Below are 23162 nucleotides of genomic sequence, written 5' to 3'. Positions count from 1 at the left end.
TATATTTTTTAAAGTTTTCTTCTATCAGTGTTTCCTACTTTAAAATACTTCATAGCTAAAACAACACCTGATGAGGGTGTTGAAAATGTAGACTCATAATGTCACTCTAGAGGTTCTGAATGTGTAGGTGTGATGTAGGGGCCTGGCATTTGTATTTTCATCAAAGATCTAGAAACTGTGATGCTAGTTAACTCACACTGAGAGGAATGATGATTTAAGGGATGAAAGAGAGAGAAGCAGAGTACTTTACCAAATGAATTACTGAGTAATTCAAGAAGAACGAACGAACTGGTAAGAAAAGGGCTGAAAAAACAGGGCTAGAAAGAAGAAAAGGCAGGTAACCCTGTTTCAGGAGAACCTCCAGACCTCAAATGAAGTATTCAAATAATAATATGTAAAGGTTTAAATACAGGGCACTGTGCTGTAGGGTATTAAAATGCTTTCTTGGCTTCTATACCTAAAAGGTTTAAGACAGTGGACAAGAGGACAGGGATGAGCTGTAAGCCCTCTGTTATAAGATTACATAAAAGTACAAAAGCAGGCTGAGTGTGGCTCACACCTGTAATCCTAGCACTTTGGGAGGCTGAGGCAGGAGGACTGCTTGAGCTCAGGAGTTCGAGACCAGCCTGAGCAAGAGTAAGACCACATCTATACTAAAAATAGAAAAATTAGCCGGGCATCATGGCGCGCGCCTGTGGTCTCAGCTACTCAGGACGCTGAGGCAGGAGGATCTCTTGAGCCCAGGAGTTTGAGGTTGCAGTGAGCTATGATGATACCACTGCACTCTAGCAAGGGCAACAGAGAAGTACAAAAGCAAACAGTCTGAAGCTGAGAGTCTTATAATCCTGGCTCTGCAACAACTGTGACTTTAGGCCAATCACTTAATTTTCTGGGTCTTCTTTTCTTCATCTGCAGAATAGGGGCCATTCTAGCTCTAGCTACCATACAGGTGGACAAGATAAGTATTACATGATGATAAAATGAGATACCAGTTGTAAACGTGCAAAAACCCTCCTAAAAATGCCTCATAAACATAAGGCATAGATCAATGGAAAAACGGGAGTGGGAGGGAGGGAAACATTCTGATCTCTTTTGGGAATTAATCATTGCCAATTTACCTGAAACTTGCTTTGATCTGGCTGCTGCTGTTGACGTAACCCTTATACTTCATGGACAGTGACAAATCTCTCAGATCATATAGTCTGATTCTAGAGTCATTTGAGGTTACCAGTATCTAAAAATACAATCAAAGGAAAAGCTAAAAATATCATCTTTTAATCCAAGTTAAACTATAACCAAAAAAGGGTGTTACACACATACAAATGTACCTCAAAATTAGAAAAAGCAGTATTCCACAGAAAAGAGAATACATTTTTTGCCAAGATATTAAGAACTAACTTTTTTTTTTTTTGAGACAGAGTCTCACTCTATTGCCCAGGCTAGAGTGCCGTGGCGTCTGCCTAGCTCACAGCAACCTCAAACTCCTGGGCTCAAGCGATCCTACTGCCTCAGCCTCCCAAGTAGCTGGGACTACAGGCATGCACCACCATGCCCGGCTAATTTTTTCTATATATATATTTTTTAGCTGTCCAAATAATTTCTTTCTATTTTTAGTAGAGACGGGGTCTCGCTCTTACTCAGGCTGGTCTAACTCCTGACCTCGAGCGATCCTCCCGCCTCGGCCTCCCAGAGTGCTAGGATTACAGGCGTGAGCCACCGCGCCCGGCCAAGAACTAACTTTCAACAGTCTACATAGAGTATTGAGAGAGATGGTTTTGAATACTATAGTACCTTATTTTCTCCAGGTAAAGGCTCAATGCCAGTAATTTTTCTTCCAACCTTGTTGCGCCCTCTAGTAGATCGGACGTGTATTTGTGTATGGTATTTCAAATGCTAAAAAGAAATCATATATTTAAAATATCAGAATTAGAAGAAACCTCAAAGATCATCTGATCCAATACTCAGACAGACATAGTATTATTTGCCCCAATTTACAGACAAGGCAACTAAAGCCCAGAGGGGATAAACAACTTGTCCAAAACCACAAAAGCATTTTAATAAGTATCCAATCATGTAATTTACACCAGATAGTCATTTACCTCTGTATCATAGAAAATACATCTGCCATCATATGTCCCAATCACTGCATATTTGCCATTCTGACAGAAATTTGCAGCTGTGATCAATTTTGTCTGACCATCTACTTCATTCCACAAAGCTACTTTTTTGTCAGGTATGTTCCAAAGGCGGAGTTTTCCATCCAATGACCCACTTAGAAAATACCTGTCATCCTAAAAAGGTGGCAGAAGAAGAAAGCTTTCATTTTACCACATCAAGAAAAAACTCATCAGCAAATTGAAATAGTAAGTCTATTAGAAAGTAGTGTTTTAAAGTTAGATCTCATTTTAAAAGTATTCATCAAGCAAACATTATGTTATGCACTAAAAACAATAACAACAACTAGAAACTTTACTATTAATTTTGGAGAAATAACGTTCTAATCACTTTATCACATCCTTAAACTGCTTTTCCCAAGGTATGGATGTAATAAGATAATGTGTTTGTGTACTACATGGAAGAAGGTACTGTGATCAAATAAGTTTGAGAAGTTCTTGAAAGTTAAACAGTATTCTCAGTTAACCTGCATTTTAAATCTCTAAAAAGGGGATAAAGTGGGTAGCATTTTCCAGCTTATTTAACCACAGATCAGGGGCATTAGGGGAGTTGGGTAGGAATATCTAACAGGGCTAGCACCTCCAAAGAACATGCTTCGGGAAACATATCCTATACCATACCCATACACACATACATCAATGTATAGTAGGGGACGGAAAGTCAGTGTAGAGTCAGCTCAAGTTCTCCACTTATTTTAATCTAGCTAGTAGAGTCAGCACCAACATGTGATTTCCTTGTGCCAATAGTTACAAAAAACTAAAACTAAAACTAATTTAGCCTTAAGTATTTGGTGGCTCTCTGTCCTTTAAGGACATATAATAGGTCTAGAATTCCATAACAGTAGATTTTTCTCCTTGGTTGAAATCACCTGAAATACTTTCTTTCCAGGGGAAAGATACTAAAGGATTTTCTACATTGAAAATGAAGAAGGGATATTAAGATCAACAATAGGAATTCAGTATAACTTATAATGAATTTTGGTCTTTGCCTCTTTCAATATTTTCCTCTGTCTCTTCCCTCCCCAATCTTCTCATAACTATTCCTGCCTATGTACTTCCTTTACTCATTTATTCATCTGCTATCTCCTCTTCTTCCTTCATCTCCAATATCTCTCATCTTTAATAGGATACTTTATTTCATTATTTATACCTTGCATGTCTTATTAAAGATTTGGGGTGACTTTTTACTGTTATATTTACAATATAACATTTCCAGTTTTTCCAATGTAGATTAGCAGAATATTTATTTCTTTTCTCACTTTTAAAGCAAAATGAACACAAAATTAAACTGCTCTTAACTATGATCTGTTAATCATCTTTTTCCTGTAGTTCAATTGCCCTCCAGAGAAACTAGGTTCCCTCACCTTCCTCAGAGTATAACAAAAAAAAAATGTATAAACAGTTACTTACTCTTGGATGGAAAGCTATGGCAGTGACAAAATCTATATGTTGAAAACAGCAAAGGCATTCTCTTCTGGAAATGTGCCATAATCTGACCGTTTTGTCCATTGAAGAAGAAAGAAGAAAGTAGTTCTATGGAGAAAATGACATTAATTATTTTATCACCCTATGAAAAAACTACTTACACAATAAAAGTGAACTTTTCAGTTTTACGTACTTCAACAGTTTTGTTATTGTTATATGCAGCATTAGAAAGAACAAAAGATTATCCAATTCACTTGGAAGATCCCATTTTTCCCCAAACAATTAAAATACCATATTTCATCAATTCTAAGACTTTTCCACACTACCTGTTCTGAAATTAGGATGAATCTTATAATCGATGTCCAAAGGAATCTATCAGGCACCAGCAGAGGACTAAGGTGTGCCTTAGTTGTTATTGCCTGCACATATTGGAACTCAGCTATGAATATAAGGCATCTATTCATCTTATTGTCACTTTAGTTCAGTTATTTTCACATTGACAACACTGGTGAATTTTAACTCACATAGATCTTTAATTGTCATTTAAAATGTCTTCAAAAAGATTACCGTATAATGAAGCATGGAAATGAAAAATTATTGTGTACCTGTCACACCCTAGGCAAGAAAATTAGAGAATAGAAATTGTCAAATCTCTCAGAATAGATCAGAGCATTTTCAAAGCTAGAAGAGGATAGTATAACTGATTTAGGCAGTATTGTTATGGCCCCATTACCCGGGAACCAAACATCTATTTGTCAAAAGCTTCTGGCTGGCAGAAGCTCATTATTTCCTAAACATAATCTATTTAAGGGGGAGAACTATGACATATACCAAATGAGGAAACTCAAACGAGACCCCAGTATTCTTTGGTATGCCTAAAGGTGCTAAACAAATTAAGGTAATGATGACATTTATTGAGTGCTTATGGTGTGTTAAGCATTGTTCTTAACACTATACAGCAACCCTGTGAGGTAGGTATATTATTATCCCCCTTTACAAATGAGAACAGTGAAGCACAGAGAAGTTGAATAACTTGCCTAGGATTACACAACTTATCAGTGGCAGAGGTGGGACTGCAAGCCCCAGTAGTCTGGCTTTAGGTCCAGGCTCTGGCCACTACACCGTTCTGCAGAGTGCTTAAGTAGAACACATGTTATGAAAACCAAGATGCTTTGTCACTTGCTAAAAGTAATTAAGAACCTTTAATCTTTGATTGTAAAAGGACTAAGTGTAAATATTGATTTGGATATGTAATTGTACTGATAAATATATGCTATTTTGGGCTAGTCTAAAAGTATACATTTTATGTAGTATACCTGTTTTTAAATAGGTGGTATATTTTATGATTAAATGTAAAGAATTATAAAATATAATTTGGAAGATTTACAATAATCTTTGAAATATCTAATATCAATTATTTTTACTTTCAAGAGCCACTCAGTTCCAGAAAAATTTAAGACTGTATGCAGTTTGCTTCATAATTTCCTGTTAACTAATAACTGTATAAAAACTAAACCTATGGCTCATTGTTCATTAAAACTGACAATATTCAATTCTTACAATAGTCCATTGTTTTAAGCATATGAAAATATCCCTAAAATATTAAGTGAAAGCGCTGAAGACATGTTAAGACTAGTTCTATCATGCCAAGAGGTTTCCGTTCAATAAATGAAATTAAATAATTTTCTTGAACTAAGCACTAGTCTTGGGAGTCAAATAAATGAGATTAAAATTGAAGTTCTACTCATAACTAGTTTTATGATCTTAGATGGGTCACAGGGGCCCAGTATATTCATCTACAAAATAAAAGACTATCTATCACATGGGATTGTTATTGTAAGAATTAACAAAGTAATTCTTGTTATCTGGCACAAAATAAGTCTTCAACAAATAGAAAACCCACTATACACACTGATTGTATCAGACACTGAAGACAAACAACAACAAAATAATATCTGGTCCCTACTCTTGAGGGGCTTAGAATCTTCTTGCACAAATTTTCTTTCCTCTGGATGAGGGTGAAGAGTTGGGAAAGTGAGGATAAGCTCTTAGGAACCAAGTCTATATGGGCAGAGACTCACTGAAATAACTCATGTACACCTGCACTTCTCAAACTACTTGTGAAGGACTGTTTTTGTTTTTTTTAAATTTTCAATGAGTCATGGACTAAAACTACTATAAAATACAGAACAATCAGTAGAAAAATGAAATGAACATAAAAGTCATAAAATACAAGACCCATTTTTTATTATATAAAACAGAAGCTCAGATTTTAAAGGATTAAATAGGCATAAAATTACTCTGAAAAACTGCCATAAACATTTCTAAATGGTTTATTCTTTGTTTCTGTACTTACCTCTTCACAAACTGGTATTCTATATTCCTATCATCAAGGACCAGGAAGACCCAGTTTACTGACTAGCACCAGTCCTTAAAAATGCATATTATTCACTTGAGACAAGAGGTAGTTGCATAGATACTAAATCATATTACTGCTGCCCCCTAAGAGACTTGGAAAGAATGGGAAAAATGCTAGAAAAGTATAAATTTTTTATCATTTCTCAAATTTTTGCAACATGTCCAACTTTTTTTGTCATCCTTTTCTCTTGTAGTGATTAGCTATTCTAACCCAGGAATGGGCTAGAGAGTTAATGCTCCAAAACTATGGGATTTGAATTTCAACTCTCCTGCTCCCTAACTATATGTCTTTAGGCATGTTTCTTAACCTGTATGAAATCTTGGTTTTTTTAAATTCTTTTTTTTTTTTTTTGAGACAGAGTCCCACTGTTGCCTGGGCTACAGTGCCGTGGCGTCAGCCTAGCTCACAGCAACCTCAAACTCCTGGGCTGAAGCGATCCTCCAGGCTCAAGCGATCCTCCTGCCTTAGCCTCCCGAGTAGCTGGGACTACAGATGTGTGCCACCATGCCGGCTAAGTTTTTCTATATATTTTTAGTTGTCCAGTTAATTTCTTTCTATATTTTTAGTAGAGACGGGGTCTCGCTCTTGCTCAGGCTGGTCTCGAACTCCTGACCTCGAGCGATCCTCCCGCCTCGGCCTCCCAGAGTGCTAATATTACAGGCGTGAGCCACTGCACCTGGCCTAAATTCTTGATAAGGAAACATCAACAACCTCATAAGGATATTTTGGGGGTACAGATAGACAGCACATGTAAAATGCTTAAATTTTGTCTGTGTCCTCAGTGCCTAAAATGCTACCTGGCACATAGTGATGATGATGGTCATCATCATAATCATAACAGTGAATATTAATCAAGCATTTACTATGTTCTAGGCAAGTGTATTATATTGACTAGCTCAGTTAATCTTTCCCAACATAACTCTATGAGGAAGCTACTTTTATTACGCCTATCTATCAGATGAGGCACAGTGAAGTTACGTAACTTGCCCAAGGTCACACAACTATAAGGCTCAGACTAGGAAGGATATGAACCCCAGGAATCTGGCTCCAACCTCATGTTCTTAACCAGGTGGTAAAGTCATCAACATATATGTTTTCAGGAAATGAAAAGTACTTGGTATGTAGCAGGTGTATTTGCATAGATCCTCAATAACGTTCTTTTTACTGTTTCCTCCATAAAGGAAACAAGGGGAGTGGTCAGTGAAATAGGAAAGTACAGTGCTCCAAAATCAAGACGAGTATTTCAAGAAAGATCAATAGCATCAAATCATCAAATGCTAGAGAAAGGTTAAGGAGAATGAGTTCAAATAAAAGATGTTAATTCTGATAAGAAGGTAGTTATGACGATTAATTTTGTGTCAACTTGGCTAGGCTATAGTATCCAATTATTTAATCAAACACCAATATAGCTGTTGCTGTGAAGGTATTTTGTATATGTGGTTAACATTTACAATCAATTGACTTTAAGTAAAGAAGATCACCCTTGATGATGTGGGTGGGCCTCATCCAATCAGTTGAATGGCCACAAGAGCAAAAACAGGTTTCCTGGAGAAGAAATTCTGCCTTAAGACTGCAGCATCAACTCCTGCTAAGTTTCCAGCCTGTCAGCTTGCCCTACAGATTTCAAAATTGCCTGCCCCCACAATTACATGAGCCCATTCCTTAAAATAAATCTCTTCATATATACATGAAGAGATTTACATGTATAAAAAATAAAGAGGTTCTGTTTCTCTGGAGAAACCTGACTGATACAGTGGTCAATAGATTAAATTTCTTCCAGTTAGTGTTACATTTCAGAAAAAATACTGGTTTCTTTTTAAAAAAGTAAAATGAGTCCAGGGTTCCCAATTATTTGCTTTGTATTCCTTATTCCAGATGAATATGATTATCAGATTAAGGACACCTCAGATTTCCATCTTCTGACATCTCAGTGGCACAGGGTGGGGAAGGAGTATAATAAGGACACAATTAGGGCTCAGTTTAACACATTGACACACTAGAAAAAAATATTTTTTCCTTGGGGCCATGGTGTTTTATTACAAAAACAGAATAAAAACTTTGAAAATAAAATGATCTTCTCTAATTCAATGAAAAATGTTATTTTTTATTGTTTTTTGCGTGTGAGTTATATGCAACTTGAAAAATAGTTCATGTGGCTCCCAAGGTGAAGAGACATGTGAGTTACATATGCTTCACGAGGCCCTGGGATCAAAACTAGCATGAGTTCGATACAACTCACATGGCAGTTAATGTGTTAAAAACCCGACTGCCAGGTCAGGCCCAAGCTTATTTCAGGAGGTTAGAGAGATACATCATGACAGATGGGTTATGAAAAGCATACAGAATATTTAAACAGCTATGGTAGGAGTGATTTAAAGCTAGAGCTCAGAGAAAGCCTGACTTGCCAAAATATACCAATGATATCTTTTGTGGTACGTGAGGTTCTCTTGGCATAATTAAAATATATGGGCACCAATGGTATCCCCAATATTATTTTGTTAACTCAGCAGACTTTCTCAATTCAACCCTTTTAAATATTACTTTTTCCCCCAAAATTCTTAATATGTTTTAGATTATGTTTACTGACAAATTTTAATACAAAGAAAGTATAAGGCATCATGCAAAAATTCTAGAAACTGTTTCATGCTTCAAACACCTTATATAAAATTTAAGATATCTCTTTAAAGTTTCACAAAACCATTAAGATATTTGATCAGTGACAAAATGGACCCTTTACTTTTGAAATAATTTTGCTCTAAGGAAAAAAAATCAAAATGAAGACTTATCATTGGTCTGTAGATTATAATTGTTAAATGTAAATTAATAATTTTGTGAATGTAGCAGATTAGCCGCAAAGCAGGCTTGATGAGATGGATCAGACTTCACCCTTTATGTCTGAAGTCAATACATTTTTTTGAGGATAGGTACTTTACAAAATTACTGCTTATAAAAGAAGCAAAAAGTAACAAATATACAAACAGATCTAGATAGATGTGAAGTAATATGAAGTAAACATTTACTTATTAGCCTAATCTGACGTTTCTCTTTAATTTAGATTAATACGTAGATAACTCACACAAAGGATACATGAACATCCAAACACTTGACAGTGTGACAATCATAAAAATAAAACTTTTTATCCTAAAGTCACAGTTACATACAATTATTAATAATATATAATTCAAATAAAAATTTCTTACTTTAGACCATGAAAGATCAAGGAGGTCAGCAGTATGTCCTTTATATTTGCAAAATGGCCGTTGCCGAAAGGGTGCATTCTTATCATCAGGGTCTTCATCAGTTCCACTGCATACCTATTTAGACACAAAAATAAACTTTAAAACTGTGATATAAAACTAGCAAAACAAGCTTCATACTCTTCCCACCACATCTGTTCTCTCATCATTCTGTATGATGCCTGACTGAAATCTTCAGCTACCAAAAGCAAGCTCCCCTGCATGCTGATCTACTATTTTTAATCTCTTTGTCCTAATAAACCAGGAATCCCTGAAGACATTGTGCTATCACAATCTTTTCCCTTCCTAACAGAGCCCCCACTTTGTCCTTTTCTCAGCATTTGTTCCTTCAGGAGTGGTGAGGCCAGCACCAGGAGGTAAATCATGATTGGCCCAAACTAATGAATTAGCTGATTCCCCTTCCCAGTGACAACTGGTTTAGACATAATTGTGTGCTACAATTTTCATCAGTTAGACATAAGGGAAAGTTTATGGGACAGGGAATAAGGAGAGGTTTCTAGAGGGATTTCCTCACTCTTAAAAAAGGGCACACTAGGCTGGGTGTGGTAGCTCACGCCTGTAATCCCAGCCCTTTGGGAAGCCAAGGTAGGAGGATCTCTTGAGGCCAGGAGTTTAAGACCAGCCTGGGTAATATAGTGAGACCTTGTCTCTACAAAAAATAAAAATAAATTAGCCAGGCACGGAGGTGTGCACCTGTAGTCCCAGCTACTTGGGAGGCTGAGGCAGGAGGATTGCATGAGCCCAGGAGCTGGGAGGCTGCAGTGAACTGTGATCTTGCCACTGCATTCTAGCCTGGGTGACAGAGCGAGACCCAGTCTCAAAAAAACCAAAACCAAAAACAAAAAAAGGGGCATACTAAAGGGATCTTTCCCATTCCTGCTTTGGAACATTCTGCATGTAATACCTAACCCATCTTAGGACCACAGGAGAATGAACCCAAAAGAACAAAACAAAAAGTACAAAGTAGGAAGATGGTAGCACCCTGTGTCCCTGATGACACTTATTGAGCTGCTGAATTAACCAACCCTGGAACCGCCTTACCTCCAGAGTTGCTTCCTCATTGTTTAAGCCATTTTCAGTTGGGTTTCTGTTATTTGAAGTCAAAAGCATCCTGACAGAGGTAGGTAGAAAATAATGCCATACATGTGTGCTGTGCATTTAGTTACAACATGCTTTTGTATTCATTATCTGAATGAATCCTAACAACTCTTTGAGGTAGGTATTAACATTATGAAGATGAAGAAATTAGGAAAAAAACTGAGGCTCAAAGAGGTTAAAATAATATATTAAAGGTCACACAGCTACCTGTGAACAGCAGAACCAAAGCAGGAATGCAAGTCCTCGAACTGTAAGTCCAGAGTTTGTCCCTCAAATGTTTTAGATTATGTAGCATTAACAAAAACAGTGTTAGCCAAGCCTTGTGTATTTAGGGAAGCGTAGGTAGGATGATGAGAACAGAGGAAAAAAGTATATGGACATAGTAGGGGATGACGATAGAAAGGTACTTTCAGACCACATTAGAAAGGGCCTTGAATTTGTGGCTTAAAAGTTCAGACATTCTAAGGCAATGGAGAGCCAACACAGGTTTCTGAAAAGGAAAAAAATAACATGATCTGACTAGTGCTTTAGAAAGAGAACTCTGGGCAATAATGTAAAAAATGGTTTGGGGAGAGGGAGTGGAAGCAGGAATACCAGTCAGTAAGTTTAAGTAAGAATAATGAGAGCTTGAATTAGGACAGTGGCCATGGGATTAGATAAAAACTACCATTATTATTTGTCTAGAACTTTACAGTTTATAAAAAACATCTTCACATGAACCATGGAGGCAGACTACCAACATGGACACCTGTACCTTCTGCCAAGCACTCCTAATCCTAGATGATTACTACTTCCCCTAATTTTGCTACCAGACTAGTGAGCACTGATGGGAGACATACAACTGAACAGGATTGCCCCATGACATAAAAGTCAACTTTTTGTTTAATTAATGATCATTTGCGTTTCATTAACTCCTTAGCACATTTCCCCTAGCAGTGATTCCAGACCTCTTCTTTTCTCCTTAAACATATATTTTCTTCTCCCTATACTCTTTGTTCAAAATGTTTAAATAAATGTTTTTTATCATAAAGTAATGCATGATCAGTGTAGACAATTCAGAAAATATGGAAAACATAAAAACTACAATTAAAACTACCCATATTGAGGCCAGGAGTTTGAGACCAGCCTGGGCAACACAGTGAGACCCCAACTCTTAAAAAAAAAAAAACCCAGAAAACAAAAAACACCCAAAACCTGCTAACATTTTGACCACCTTCAACCTTTCATTTTTTTAAAAAACATAATTGAAATCATATTGCACATATAACTCACTACCTTCCTTTTTATTGTAACAGGAGCATTTTCTGTATTTCATACTTTGAAAACATTTACTGGCCGCATGATATGGATATATCATAATTTATTCATTCTCCCTTTGTTGGTCACTTACTCATTTCTAATTTTTTTGCTAATGTAAATTGTAATTCAACAAACGTTTTGGGCCATGAATCTTTACCCATATTTGACTAGTCCTTATCCTTTTAAAAAAAATTTTTAGAGACAGAGTCTCACTGTGTTTCCCAGGATGGAGTGCAGTAGCACTGTCGTAGCTCACTGCAACCTCAAACTCATGGGCTCAAGTATCCTTCCACCTCAGTCTTCCGAGTAGCTGAGACTACAGGTGCATGCCACCACGCCCAGCTAACTTTTCTATTTTTTGTGGAGATGGAGTGGGTCTCACTATGTTGCCCAGGTTGGTCTCAAACTCCTGGTCTCAAGCTATCCTTCCACCTCAGCCTCCCAAAGTGCTAGGATTATAGGCATGAGCCACTGCTCCCAGCCCTATTGTGAATACTTTTTATGTTATTAAATAGTCTTTAAAAACAATTTAAGGGCTACATAGTATTCTACTGTACAGACTATACCATAGTTTTTATTTTCCAACTGTAAGAAATTTAGGTTGCTCAAATTTTAGCTATTATGAGAACACTAAGATGAAAATCTTTTTACTTATATCTTTGGGAATATCTAAGTATTTTTTGTTTTGTTCTATTTTTATGCTTTTTGTATTCTTTTTTCTAATTATTTGTGATAAATTATTAAAGGTAGAATTACCAAGTAAAATGTTTACATTATATATATATCTGTATCTGTGTTTGTGTATGTATGTATGTATGTGTGTGTGTGTGTGTGTATGTGTGTATCCAACAAATGGGGGGAGAGATTATCTCCATATAAAAATACATACCTAACTTTTTATTATGGACATTTCAAATATAAACAAAAGTAGGTGACTAGTATAATGCAACCATCACCACTTTAACAATTATCAACATTTTACCCATCTTGTTTTATCAATCCTCCCATCTTTATTTTTGCTGGAGCATTATAAATGAGATCTAGACACTAATAATTTTATTAGTAAATACTTCTATATGTACCTCCAACTGATAAGCCCTTTTAAAAATGTAACTACCGGCTGGGCGCGGTGGCTCACGCCTGTAATCCTAGCTCTCTGGGATGCCGAGGCGGGCGGATTGTTTGAGCTCAGGAGTTCGAGACCAGCCTGAGCATGAGCGAGACCCCGTCTCTACTAAAAATAAAAAGAAATTATATGGACAGCTAAAAATATATATAGAAAAAAATTAGCCGGGCATGGTGGCACATGCCTGTAGTCCCAGCTACTCAGGAGGCTGAGGCAGAAGGATCGCTTGAGTCCAGGAGTTTGAGGTTGCTGTGAGCTAGGCTCATGCCACGGCACTCACTCTAGCCCAGGCAACAGAGTGAGACTCTGTCTCAAAAAAAAATAAATAAATAAAATAAAAAAATAAAAATGTAACTACCATGCCATTATCACACCTAAGAAATACTATTTGTAAAATTTAGTATCTAATCCATATTTAAATATCCCAATTATCTAAAAATGTCATTTTAAAGTTAGATTGCTAGGAAAAATTGTAAGGCTTTTGATATTCATTAGCAGATAGTATATACCAGATATTGTGTTGTATTATTTGGGATTCCAAAATAAACAAGACATTTCTTATCCTCTACAGTCTGTTTTCAGTATTGAAATCAGAATGATCCTTTTAAAATATATCAGATTATATCATTCTCTGTTCAAAAACCCAATGGCTCCCGTCTTTCTCAGAGCAAAAGCCAAAGTCCTTGCAATGTCCTACACGTTCTGATCCCCCTGTCCGCACCTCTGTGACTTCACTTTCTACTCCTCTCCCAACCTCACTAGCTCCAGCTACCCAGGCCTCGCTGCTATTTCTTGAACATACCTAACTCTTGCCTTATAGCAGTTTCATTAGCCACTCCTTCTACCTGGAATGGTCTTCTCTTGCAGATTATCATATGATCACTTCCTCACCTCCTGCAGATTTTGCTCAAATGATAACCTCTGAATGAAGCTTTGCTTGCCTACCTTATTTACCCACTGCCACCGCACTTTAACTGCTTTATTTTTGCCCATGAAACTATTACCGGTATATACATGCCAAAGAGTGAAACTGGACTCTTGTATTACACGATACATAAAAATCTACTCAAAATAGATTAAAGACTTAAATGTAAGGCCTAAAACCATAAAACCTCTAGAAGAAAACAGGGAAAAACCTTCTTGATATTGGCCTTAACAATGATTTCTTGGATATGACACGAAAAGCACCAATAACAAAAGCAAAAATAGACAAGTAGGACCATATCAAACTAAAAAGTTTCTGCAAAACAAAGGAAACCAACAACATGAAAAGGCAACTTAAAGAAGACGAGAAAATACTTACAAACCATATATCTAATAAAGGGTTAATATCCAAAATATATAAGAAACCCCTACACTTGAATAATAAAAGACACACAAAAACAAAATAGAAAAAACAAAAATAAAAACAAACCCCAACCAACCAATTAAAAAATGGGCAAAGAACCTGAATAGACATTTCTCCAAAGAAGACATACAAATGAACAACAGGTATATGAAAAGATCCTCAACATTACCAGTCATCAAGCTGATTTGATTTGCATCACAAATCAAAACCACAATGATATGTCACCTCATACCTGATAGGATGACCATCATAAAAAAAAAATATAACAAGTGTTAGTGAGGATGTGGAGAAAAGGGAACACTATTGGTGGGAATGTAAATTGGTGCACTCACTATGAAAAGCACTATGGAGGTTCCTCAAAAAATTAAAAACAGAACTACCATATGATCCTGCAATCCCACTTCTGGGTATACATTAAAGGAAATGAAATCAAAGTGTCAAAGAGATGTCTGTATTCCCATGTTCACTGCATCATCATTCCCAATAGCCAAGACATGGAAGCACCCTAAATGTTCATCTATGAATAAATGGATAAAGAAAATGTGGCATATATACACAATGGAATACTATTCAGTCATAAAAAAGAAATCCTGCCATTTGTGATAACATGAATGAATCTGGAAGACATTATGCTAAGTGAAATAAGCCAGATATATAGAAGGACAAATACTACATTGTACCACTTATATGATGAATCTAAAATAGTCAAACTCGTAGAAGCAGAGAGTAGAATGGTAGTTACCAGGGGCTGGGGGATAGAGAAATGGGGCAGTATTAGTCAAAGAGTACAAAGTTTCAGTTATACAAAATAAGTAAGTCCTAGAGATCTACTGTATAGCACAATACCTATAGATAACAACACTGAATCATCTACTTAAAAATTTGCTAAGATGGCTGACCTTAAATGTTCTTGTCACAAAAAAAAAAAATAAAAAGAGGATGAGAGGAAACTTTTGGAGGTGATGGATAGGTTTATTGCACAGATTGTGGTGATGGTTCCACAGGTGCATACTTATCTTAAAACTCATCAGGTTGGAGACATTAAATATGTACAGCTTTTAGTATGTCAATCATACCTCAACAGAGTGGCTTAAAAAACTAACTTCCAATATATTACAAAATTTACTTATTTTGTTTCTCTGTCTTCTTCCACTAGAATGTATGCTCCATAACAATATATATTCTTACCCCTTTTGTTCACTTACTATATCTCTAGTTCCTAGAACATAGTAGGCACTCAATAAATATTTGTGGACTGAATAAAAATATAGTTCTAGACCTCAGTGCCAACTAGTGGAGCATAATGGTTAAGACCATAAGCTCTAGAGACAGATCAGAGCTGGATTCTAATTCTAATGCTGTATCTACCAACTGTGTGAAATCGTGAAATTGGTGAGTTACTTTAACATCTCTAAGCCTTCTTCATCTGTAAAATCAGGTTATTAATAGTACCAATGCATATTTGTATCAAATGCTACATATCTATATCTCATAAAAATTACCTCATTCCCTTACAGTTAGTTCTAATGATTTTTTTTAAGAGACTGAGTCTCACTTTATTGCCCCAGCTGGAGTACAGTGGCACAACCATAGCTCACTACAGCCTTGAACTCCTGGGTTCAAGTGATCCTCCTGCCTTAGCCACCCAAGTAGTTGAGACTACATACACAAGCCACCACAGCCTGGCTTCAAAAACTTTAAGCAGCAGTTAAGCGCTTTAACACCCATATTGATGTTCCACTAATCAAATACACTAAACATGGAGGGATTTACCCAAGAAAAACATTAATTTCTAGGTAAATAGTATATATGCTTAAGACTTCTAGTGTCAAAAATAAATCTTACACTTATTAAAATAGATACAGAATATTCATACTTGCAATCTGACCCCATTATGCATTCACAGAAACCATGAGGTCTAACAGTCTACTAAAGCCAACTATTAAAAAATCCTCTAGCATAATGGAGCCAACTACACATGCACCTTTCTTCTTGTCTTTCTTACATTTGCTGAGCTACTTTTGGAAATCAACAGAAACAAAGAGCATAATAGCCAGAATTATTAGGCTTGCCATTACTCACGAGTAGGTCAGGGATCTTGGGTAAATCACTTTGTATGTTCAACTTTACAATAGGTGCTTTTATATATTCTATTTTACATGGATGCTGAGCAGACAAGAGTGAAAAAGTACTTCAAAAGAGATGAATAAGATTGCTATCATGAGGGAAAAAAAGAATATACATGTCAGGAACATAAACTCCATTGTGCTTACTGCACCTCATTGTGGCTAGTGCTGGGTTAAAAGATAATTCCTTGCTGAGCGCTGTGGCTCATGCCTGTAATCCTAGCACTTTGGGAAGCTGAGGCAGGAGGACTGAGGCCAAAAATTCAAGACCAGCCTGGGCAATAGTGAGACCCCATTTCTATAAAAAAAAAAAAAATTAGCCAGGTGTGGTGGCATGTGCACCTGTAGTCCCAGCTACTCGGGAGACTAAAGCAAGAGGATGGTTTGAGCCCAGGAGTTTGAGGTTGCAATGAGCTATGATGATGCCATTGCACTCTAGCCCAGGCAACAGAGGGAGACCCTGTCTCAAACAAAAAAAAAAAAAAGAAAAGAAAATTCCCAATACCAAACTCTAAAGGTGTGAAATATGAAATAGAGGCCTCTTTTAACTGTCTTGAAATAGAATGACAGAAGTCAAAGAAACCCCAAATAATCTTTTCCTGAAAATGAAGGATATAAGTGTTACTCCTCATTTAAAAGGCTTTGTATTTAATAAAACTGGGAATTGATTAGGTATTTTTGGGGTTAGATGGAAGTAGTTAAGAATTTCTAAGTAGGATAGTTGAAGTAAGCATAATATAAGATAGTACAGATAGTCCCTATTTTTCATAGTAATCAATGCCTGGAAACTTTATGTTAAATTAAACTAACAAAAATAAGCCCTTTTCCCTTAAGCAAAGTAGTTAAAATTTTCACTGCTACATTAGTCAGTGAAGACTTTATGGCCATGATGAATGGCCAAGCTTTGAATAGAAGGGAGATCAAGGCATCCAGGTAAGGCGAAAAATACAAACAAAGGTCCAGAGGCAGGAATTAAACATTGATTACAGGTCTTCTACAGTCAGGATTGGGATTAGATTCCAAGGATACTAAAATCTGTGAAGTACAGTTCTTTGCCTTAAATCAGCCCAGAGCCTAGCCAGTTAGACAAACTAACAAGGAAGACGTGGTAAGCAGTATCAATATAAAAGTACATATGATGTACTATCAGAAAACAAATGAGGGGTGGGCACGGTGGCTCACGCCTGTAATCCTAGCACTCTGGGAGGCCGAGGCGGGAGGATCGCTCGAGGTCAGGAGTTCGAGACCAGCCTGAGCAAGAGCGAGACGCCATCTCTACTAAAAATAGAAAGAAATTATCTGGACAACTAAAAATATATATAGAAAAAATTAGCCGGGCATGGCAGTGCACACCTGTAGTCCCAGCTACTTGGGAAGCTGAGGCAGAAGGATTGCTAGAGCCCAGGAGTTTGAGGTTGCTGTGAGCTAGGTTGATGCCAAGGCACTCTAGCCCAGGCAACAGAGTGAGACTCTGTCTCAAAAAAAAAAAAAAAGAAAGGAAACAAATGAGGAACAATTTTGCCTATTGCATGCAGTGAAAATAATAAGAGAAGGTATCTGAGCTGAATCTTGAAGGATGAGTAGGGCTTACCCTGTAAGAAAGAGGACAGAGAGGGCAACCCTGGGAAAGCAAACAGCATGGACAAAGACATGAAGGTGAGAGTGTTTATATCTGGCATGGCAAGTAAGATGCACAAGCACTGGAGAATTAGAACTGAGTTAAAAGGTAAGCTGAGGCAGTGATAAGGAAAACCCCTATCTATTACTTAGCACAGCAGCCACCTGAGACCCCCACCCCTCACGGAAGACCCGTATCAGCATAATACTAACCTAACACCTGGCCCATCAACTCATTTATTACCTGCCACATCAGCATAACACTAAACCTATTACCTGGTGCAGCAACTAACCTATTACCTGGCAGGCATTAGTCACCTGAGACCCCACCCCTTGGATCACCCCAACTTAATAAAAGTGGGAAAAATTGGGTAGAGGGGGCTCAGAATTTGGTGGCGAGACCCCTCTGAGCCTGCCGGCGAATAAACCTTGATTCTCCGACTCTCTGTGTGCTGCTCGGTTTGTCCTTGGGACCACTCGCTGTAACACTTGCTGTAACAGCAGTACTGGGAAGGACTTTATTTTGCAGGGCGATAATGAGCCATCAGAAGATTTTAAACCACAAAATGACATAGTCAGATCTGTTTTGAACAAACCAACTGGTGGCAGTGTAGAAAATGAATTTGGTAGAGACTAGAGGCCGGAAAAAACAATTAAAAGACTAAGGCAAACATTTAAATGAGCTTAGAGGACCTAGACAATATGCATGATAATGGCGGATGTGGGGCCAGATTCCACAGGCATTTTTTGGTGGGGGTAGAATGGCTAGGAGTTTGTAACTATTTTCGTATGTGGGTAAGGAAGAAAAAGTAATATCATGTTTGGACTGAGGTAAAAAGATAACTTGTAGCAGTTGATGCTATTAAATAAGGTTCAGAAGAGAGAAGCAAGTTTTGTGGGTAGATGATAAAAATATTTCCATGAATGACCATTAGCATCTAGCCAGTTATTCAAGCCAGACACATGCAATTCATCCTAGGCGACTCACTTTTGGCACCCCAGCTAGTCAGTCACCAAGTCCTAGAGATTCAACTTCTTTTACATCTCCCCATTCAGCTTATCTTTACAGTTTCTAGCCCCACTGCTATCATAATCATCATAATCAAAGTACTCATTCCTCTCCTGGGTTAATAGCCTCTTAAGGGATCTCCTTGTCTTTAGCCTGGAGCCCCCATCTAGTCTATCCTTCACAATACTACCCAGAATGTTCTTTCAAAAACAAAAATCTGAACATGTTAATTAAGCCCCTCCCCCTTCTTAGACGCTTACAGGATAAAGTTCAAATGTCTTTGTTTAACACAAAAGGCCTTTTAAAATCCCACTCTTGCCTAGTCTCCTACCAATCTCACACATGTATTCACCCTTTGCTCCAGTCATGTGAAATTCCTTTGTACCTTTAACATACCTTGCTTCCTCAGCATCTATGTCTTGGCTCTTACTATTCCCTCTGTCTGATATGCCTCTTCCTTCCCTCATATAGCTAACTCCTAGCTCAAACATCAAGGCTCCATGAAGCTTTTCCTGACACCCTGGTTTATAAGGCTAACCTACTCTTGTGTTGTACCTTCTGTAGAACATCACTATCCAATACTGTAATTGTGGATTTATCTATTTCACTAGTCCCCAGATTCCTGAGGACAGAGAATATGTCTCATTTGATTTTATAGCATCTAGCAGAATCCACCACATACATATAGCAGGCACTGAAAAAACATTTGTTGAGGTAGTTCTGTTTGGATCTCTTAATTGATGTGCCTGAAGAACATGCAGGTGGAGCGATCCTATACGTTGTTATGTGAAAAGCGCAACACACACAATAAGATCACATTCTTGTTTAAAAAACATAAAGCTACTGAAAGGAAACAAAGACTTATGGATCTAAAGCCAGTTCAGGACTGGAGGGAAAGTAGATGTATTCATTGAGAATGGCCAAGGACAGACCCTGAGAAAGAGCAAATTTAAGAAGATGGAAGGGAGACCAAGTATATAAGAAGAAAACAAGGAAAAACAAAACCACGAAAGCCAAGAGGAGGGGAAAAGTTAGCATTAAATACGAGAGAGCCAATGAAATCTCAGGAAAATACTGTTGAGAAGGTGGACATTTTAGGTTCTCTTGTTTATATCAGCCTTACCTAGCAAAATACATAAGAAGCACAAGGGACAACTTAGCACAACATTTTATATTCTGCTTTTTAAGTTTAAAATTGGTTATATTCAAACTTCAAGCTCTAAAACCAAATGAAAATCATTAAGATACTTTAAACTATCTGAAACTGTGATAAAGCATTTGTTAAACAAAGAAAATTAGAGAATTAAAATATTTAAATATCTTTTGTAATTTCCTTAATTACCTCTTATTCGGGTATATATTATTATTATTTTAAAAATATCTAACATGGATTTGAGAGGAGGAGATTTTGTGTCATTTAAGTTTACATTAGTGAGTGGTTTGGTACTGATAAGGAAAACCCCCTTAGCACAGCAGCCACCTGAGACCCCCACCCCTCATGGAAGACCCACATCAACATAATACTAACCTAACACCTGGCCCATCAACTAATCTATTACCTGGCACATCAGCATAACACTAAACCTATTACCTGGTGCAGCAACTAACCTATTACCTGGCAGGCATTAGTCACCTGAGACTTGGATCACCCCAACTTAATAAAAGTGGGAAAAATTGGGTAGAGGGGGCTCAGAATTTGGTGGTGAGACTCCTCTGAGCCCGCCGGCGAATAAACCTTGATTCTCCGACTCTCCGTGTGCTGCTCAGTTTGTCCTCGGGATCACTCGCTGTAACACTTGCTGTAACAGTACCTTGAGTAATATTATTCACTGTCTGTAACTTTTAAACATCAAAATTTTTCATTTACCAATTCTAATAGAGAAAAGTCTTATTTCTAATGATACATTCTAATTTTAATTAAGTGCTTTTGTGCAACTGTAATTTCTGATAAAAAAGGTATTGTATGGAACAAATTAAATAACAGCATTTCACAAATAGTAACCATAAAACAATAAACATACCCCTGTATCTGTATCAGATTTTGATGAACTTAGACTTTCCTGAGAAGGTGATGGGGACACACGTCCTAAAAACAACATAATAATTGTAAAAAGGCATGTAAGTACACACACAACCCCCAAAATACAACATTCAGAAATAATGACATAGCAATGCTTGTCAGAGAATGGAATATGCTAGAAAATATTAACAAGTGAAACATAACTCTATAAACACCAAAGTATTTGTTTTGATCATTTTTACATAAAATCTTTATAAAGTGGCTTAACTATTTTCCTAACACAGTAAAGAAAATATTGTTAAATCCTCAGTATTCAAAGTGAATACATTCTTTTTAATCATAAGAAGTAGCAAGAAGGCTGGGCGCGGTGGCTCACGCCTGTAATCCTAGCACTCTGGGAGGCCGAGGCGGGCGGATCGTTTGAGCTCAGGAGTTCGAGACCAGCCTGAGCAAGAGCGAGACCTCGTCTCTACTAAAAAGTAGAAAGAAATTATCTGGCCAACTAAAATATATATAGAAAAAATAAGCTGGGCATGGTGGCACATGCCTGTAGTCCCAGCTACCCCTGGGAGGCTGAGGCAGTAGGATCGCTTAAGCCCAGGAGTTTGAGGTTGCTGTGAGCTAGGCTGCCACCATGGCACTCACTCTAGCCCAGGCAACAAAGCGAGATTCTGTCTCAAAAAAAAAAAAAAAAAAAAAGAAGTAGCAAGAGGAACAATAAAGGGGCAGAAAGGGGCAGTGCTGGGGTTGTTTCAAGGGCCACTGAAAATAGTCTTTCTGCACCAGGGAAGGCAATAAAAGAAATGACAAAGAGCTAGGACTAGAAACGCTCACTATATAAGAAACATAGTTTAACTAGTTTCAACTCATTATTATCTTCAATTAAGTACTGCAACATAATACAAGCAATATTTGCAAGGTTTACTAAAGTATATAGGGTCACGCTTGCCAGTTTAGTGAATCTCCCTAGACTTCTATATTCCTGGTGCTATGACTATACTCTATGGCCACTTTCTATTTCTTTCTCCCATCTCCTAACTTCTTGGTTGCAGCCTTAGCTGATTGGGGGTGGGGGTGCACTGTGGAGAAAATTTATTACACAGTTAATTAATTACAAGAAAAGTATCCCATAAACTTAGAGCCCCTATCTACATCAATTCTATATACATTGCTGATAACTTACCATAATACATAAATATTTGTACATAGTTGTAATCAATGTGTAGATATATAATGTTCTGGTGTTTCTCTTTTCCATTTAACATTTTTTCATATATCCCTTGATATACTGACAATTCACACTTACTTTCCATGGCTGTTTCCTTAATCATTCTTTACTTATTGAATGTATACATGATTTTCATTCTTTTTCTAGTTTAATTAGTTATTTCATTTTCACCTAGGATAGAACTGAAGGTTGCCAGGGGAAACCAAATAACTGTTCTCAATAGCTGATGAAATTAATTATGCACTACACCTGAAAGGGGATAAATCACAAGTTTTGTGGTAGCTCTTTTCATTGGGTTTAGAGGCTTTTTGCAGTTGATTTCTGTCTTACTCCTAAGTTTTTGGCCATTATGGAAAGTAGCAAATGACTGCCAGATAAGGAGGGCATTAGTATACCTAATATGTAAAAATTCCAGATTTCTCTAGATTTTTAAATAAATCAAAAATACCTTCAGTATTGTATTTCATTCGCATATTGTTGAAATAGTCAAAAGCATTTTTTAAAGCCCATATTCTCACTACATTGTCTTGTCCAGCTGAAGCAAGTAATCGGCCACAGTGGGAAAATTTCATGGTCCAAACAGCTCCCTATGAAAACAAAAGAAGGCTCAAAGTTATACTTTAAAAGTTTATAAACATTACTTTTAAACCAAAGTTTAAAATTATGCCAAATTATACACACTAAGATAATGCTCACATTATGAATACCGCTTAAGGCCAAAAGTCCGATGGTGCTATAATACCACAAAGGGGGTCTTTCAGAAGAAAGCAGGATAAGACGGTTGCAGTGTGCCAGGATCTAAACTAACAACTTCAAGACCCCAAACCTTGTCCACATACTAATGGAAATAGGAGCTCTGAAGTGGCCAGAAATCTTAATTGGAAAAGTACGAATCCTACTTTTGGATCTCAGTCCCCTAGCTGACCATAAAGTGAGAGTGGGGGGTGGTGGTGGCAGAGCCCTCAGTACAGCATGAACAACTCCTGACCAGGACTGAGGAAGAATAAAGTCTGCCT

At 37.2% G+C, this 23162-nt stretch overlaps 1 protein-coding gene across 1 annotated transcript in view; it reads right to left on the bottom strand.

Annotated features, from left to right (window-relative positions):
- WDR44 (WD repeat domain 44) overlaps positions 1-23162 on the bottom strand; it is an 82992-nt gene that overhangs the window by 5392 nt on the left and 54438 nt on the right. The window contains exons 11-17 of the mRNA XM_045538710.1: positions 22595-22733; positions 20920-20984; positions 9219-9332; positions 3585-3707; positions 2100-2291; positions 1792-1893; positions 1119-1234 (exon numbers count right to left, since the gene is read on the bottom strand). Coding sequence (XP_045394666.1) covers positions 1119-1234; positions 1792-1893; positions 2100-2291; positions 3585-3707; positions 9219-9332; positions 20920-20984; positions 22595-22733 — 851 coding nt within the window. The remainder of the gene's footprint in view (positions 1-1118; positions 1235-1791; positions 1894-2099; positions 2292-3584; positions 3708-9218; positions 9333-20919; positions 20985-22594; positions 22734-23162) is intronic.

The sequence above is a fragment of the Lemur catta genome, chromosome X (assembly GCF_020740605.2).
Source record: "Lemur catta isolate mLemCat1 chromosome X, mLemCat1.pri, whole genome shotgun sequence".
In the NCBI taxonomy this organism is placed as follows: domain Eukaryota; kingdom Metazoa; phylum Chordata; class Mammalia; order Primates; family Lemuridae; genus Lemur; species Lemur catta.
This window is presented reverse-complemented; position numbering and strand designations above follow the sequence as displayed.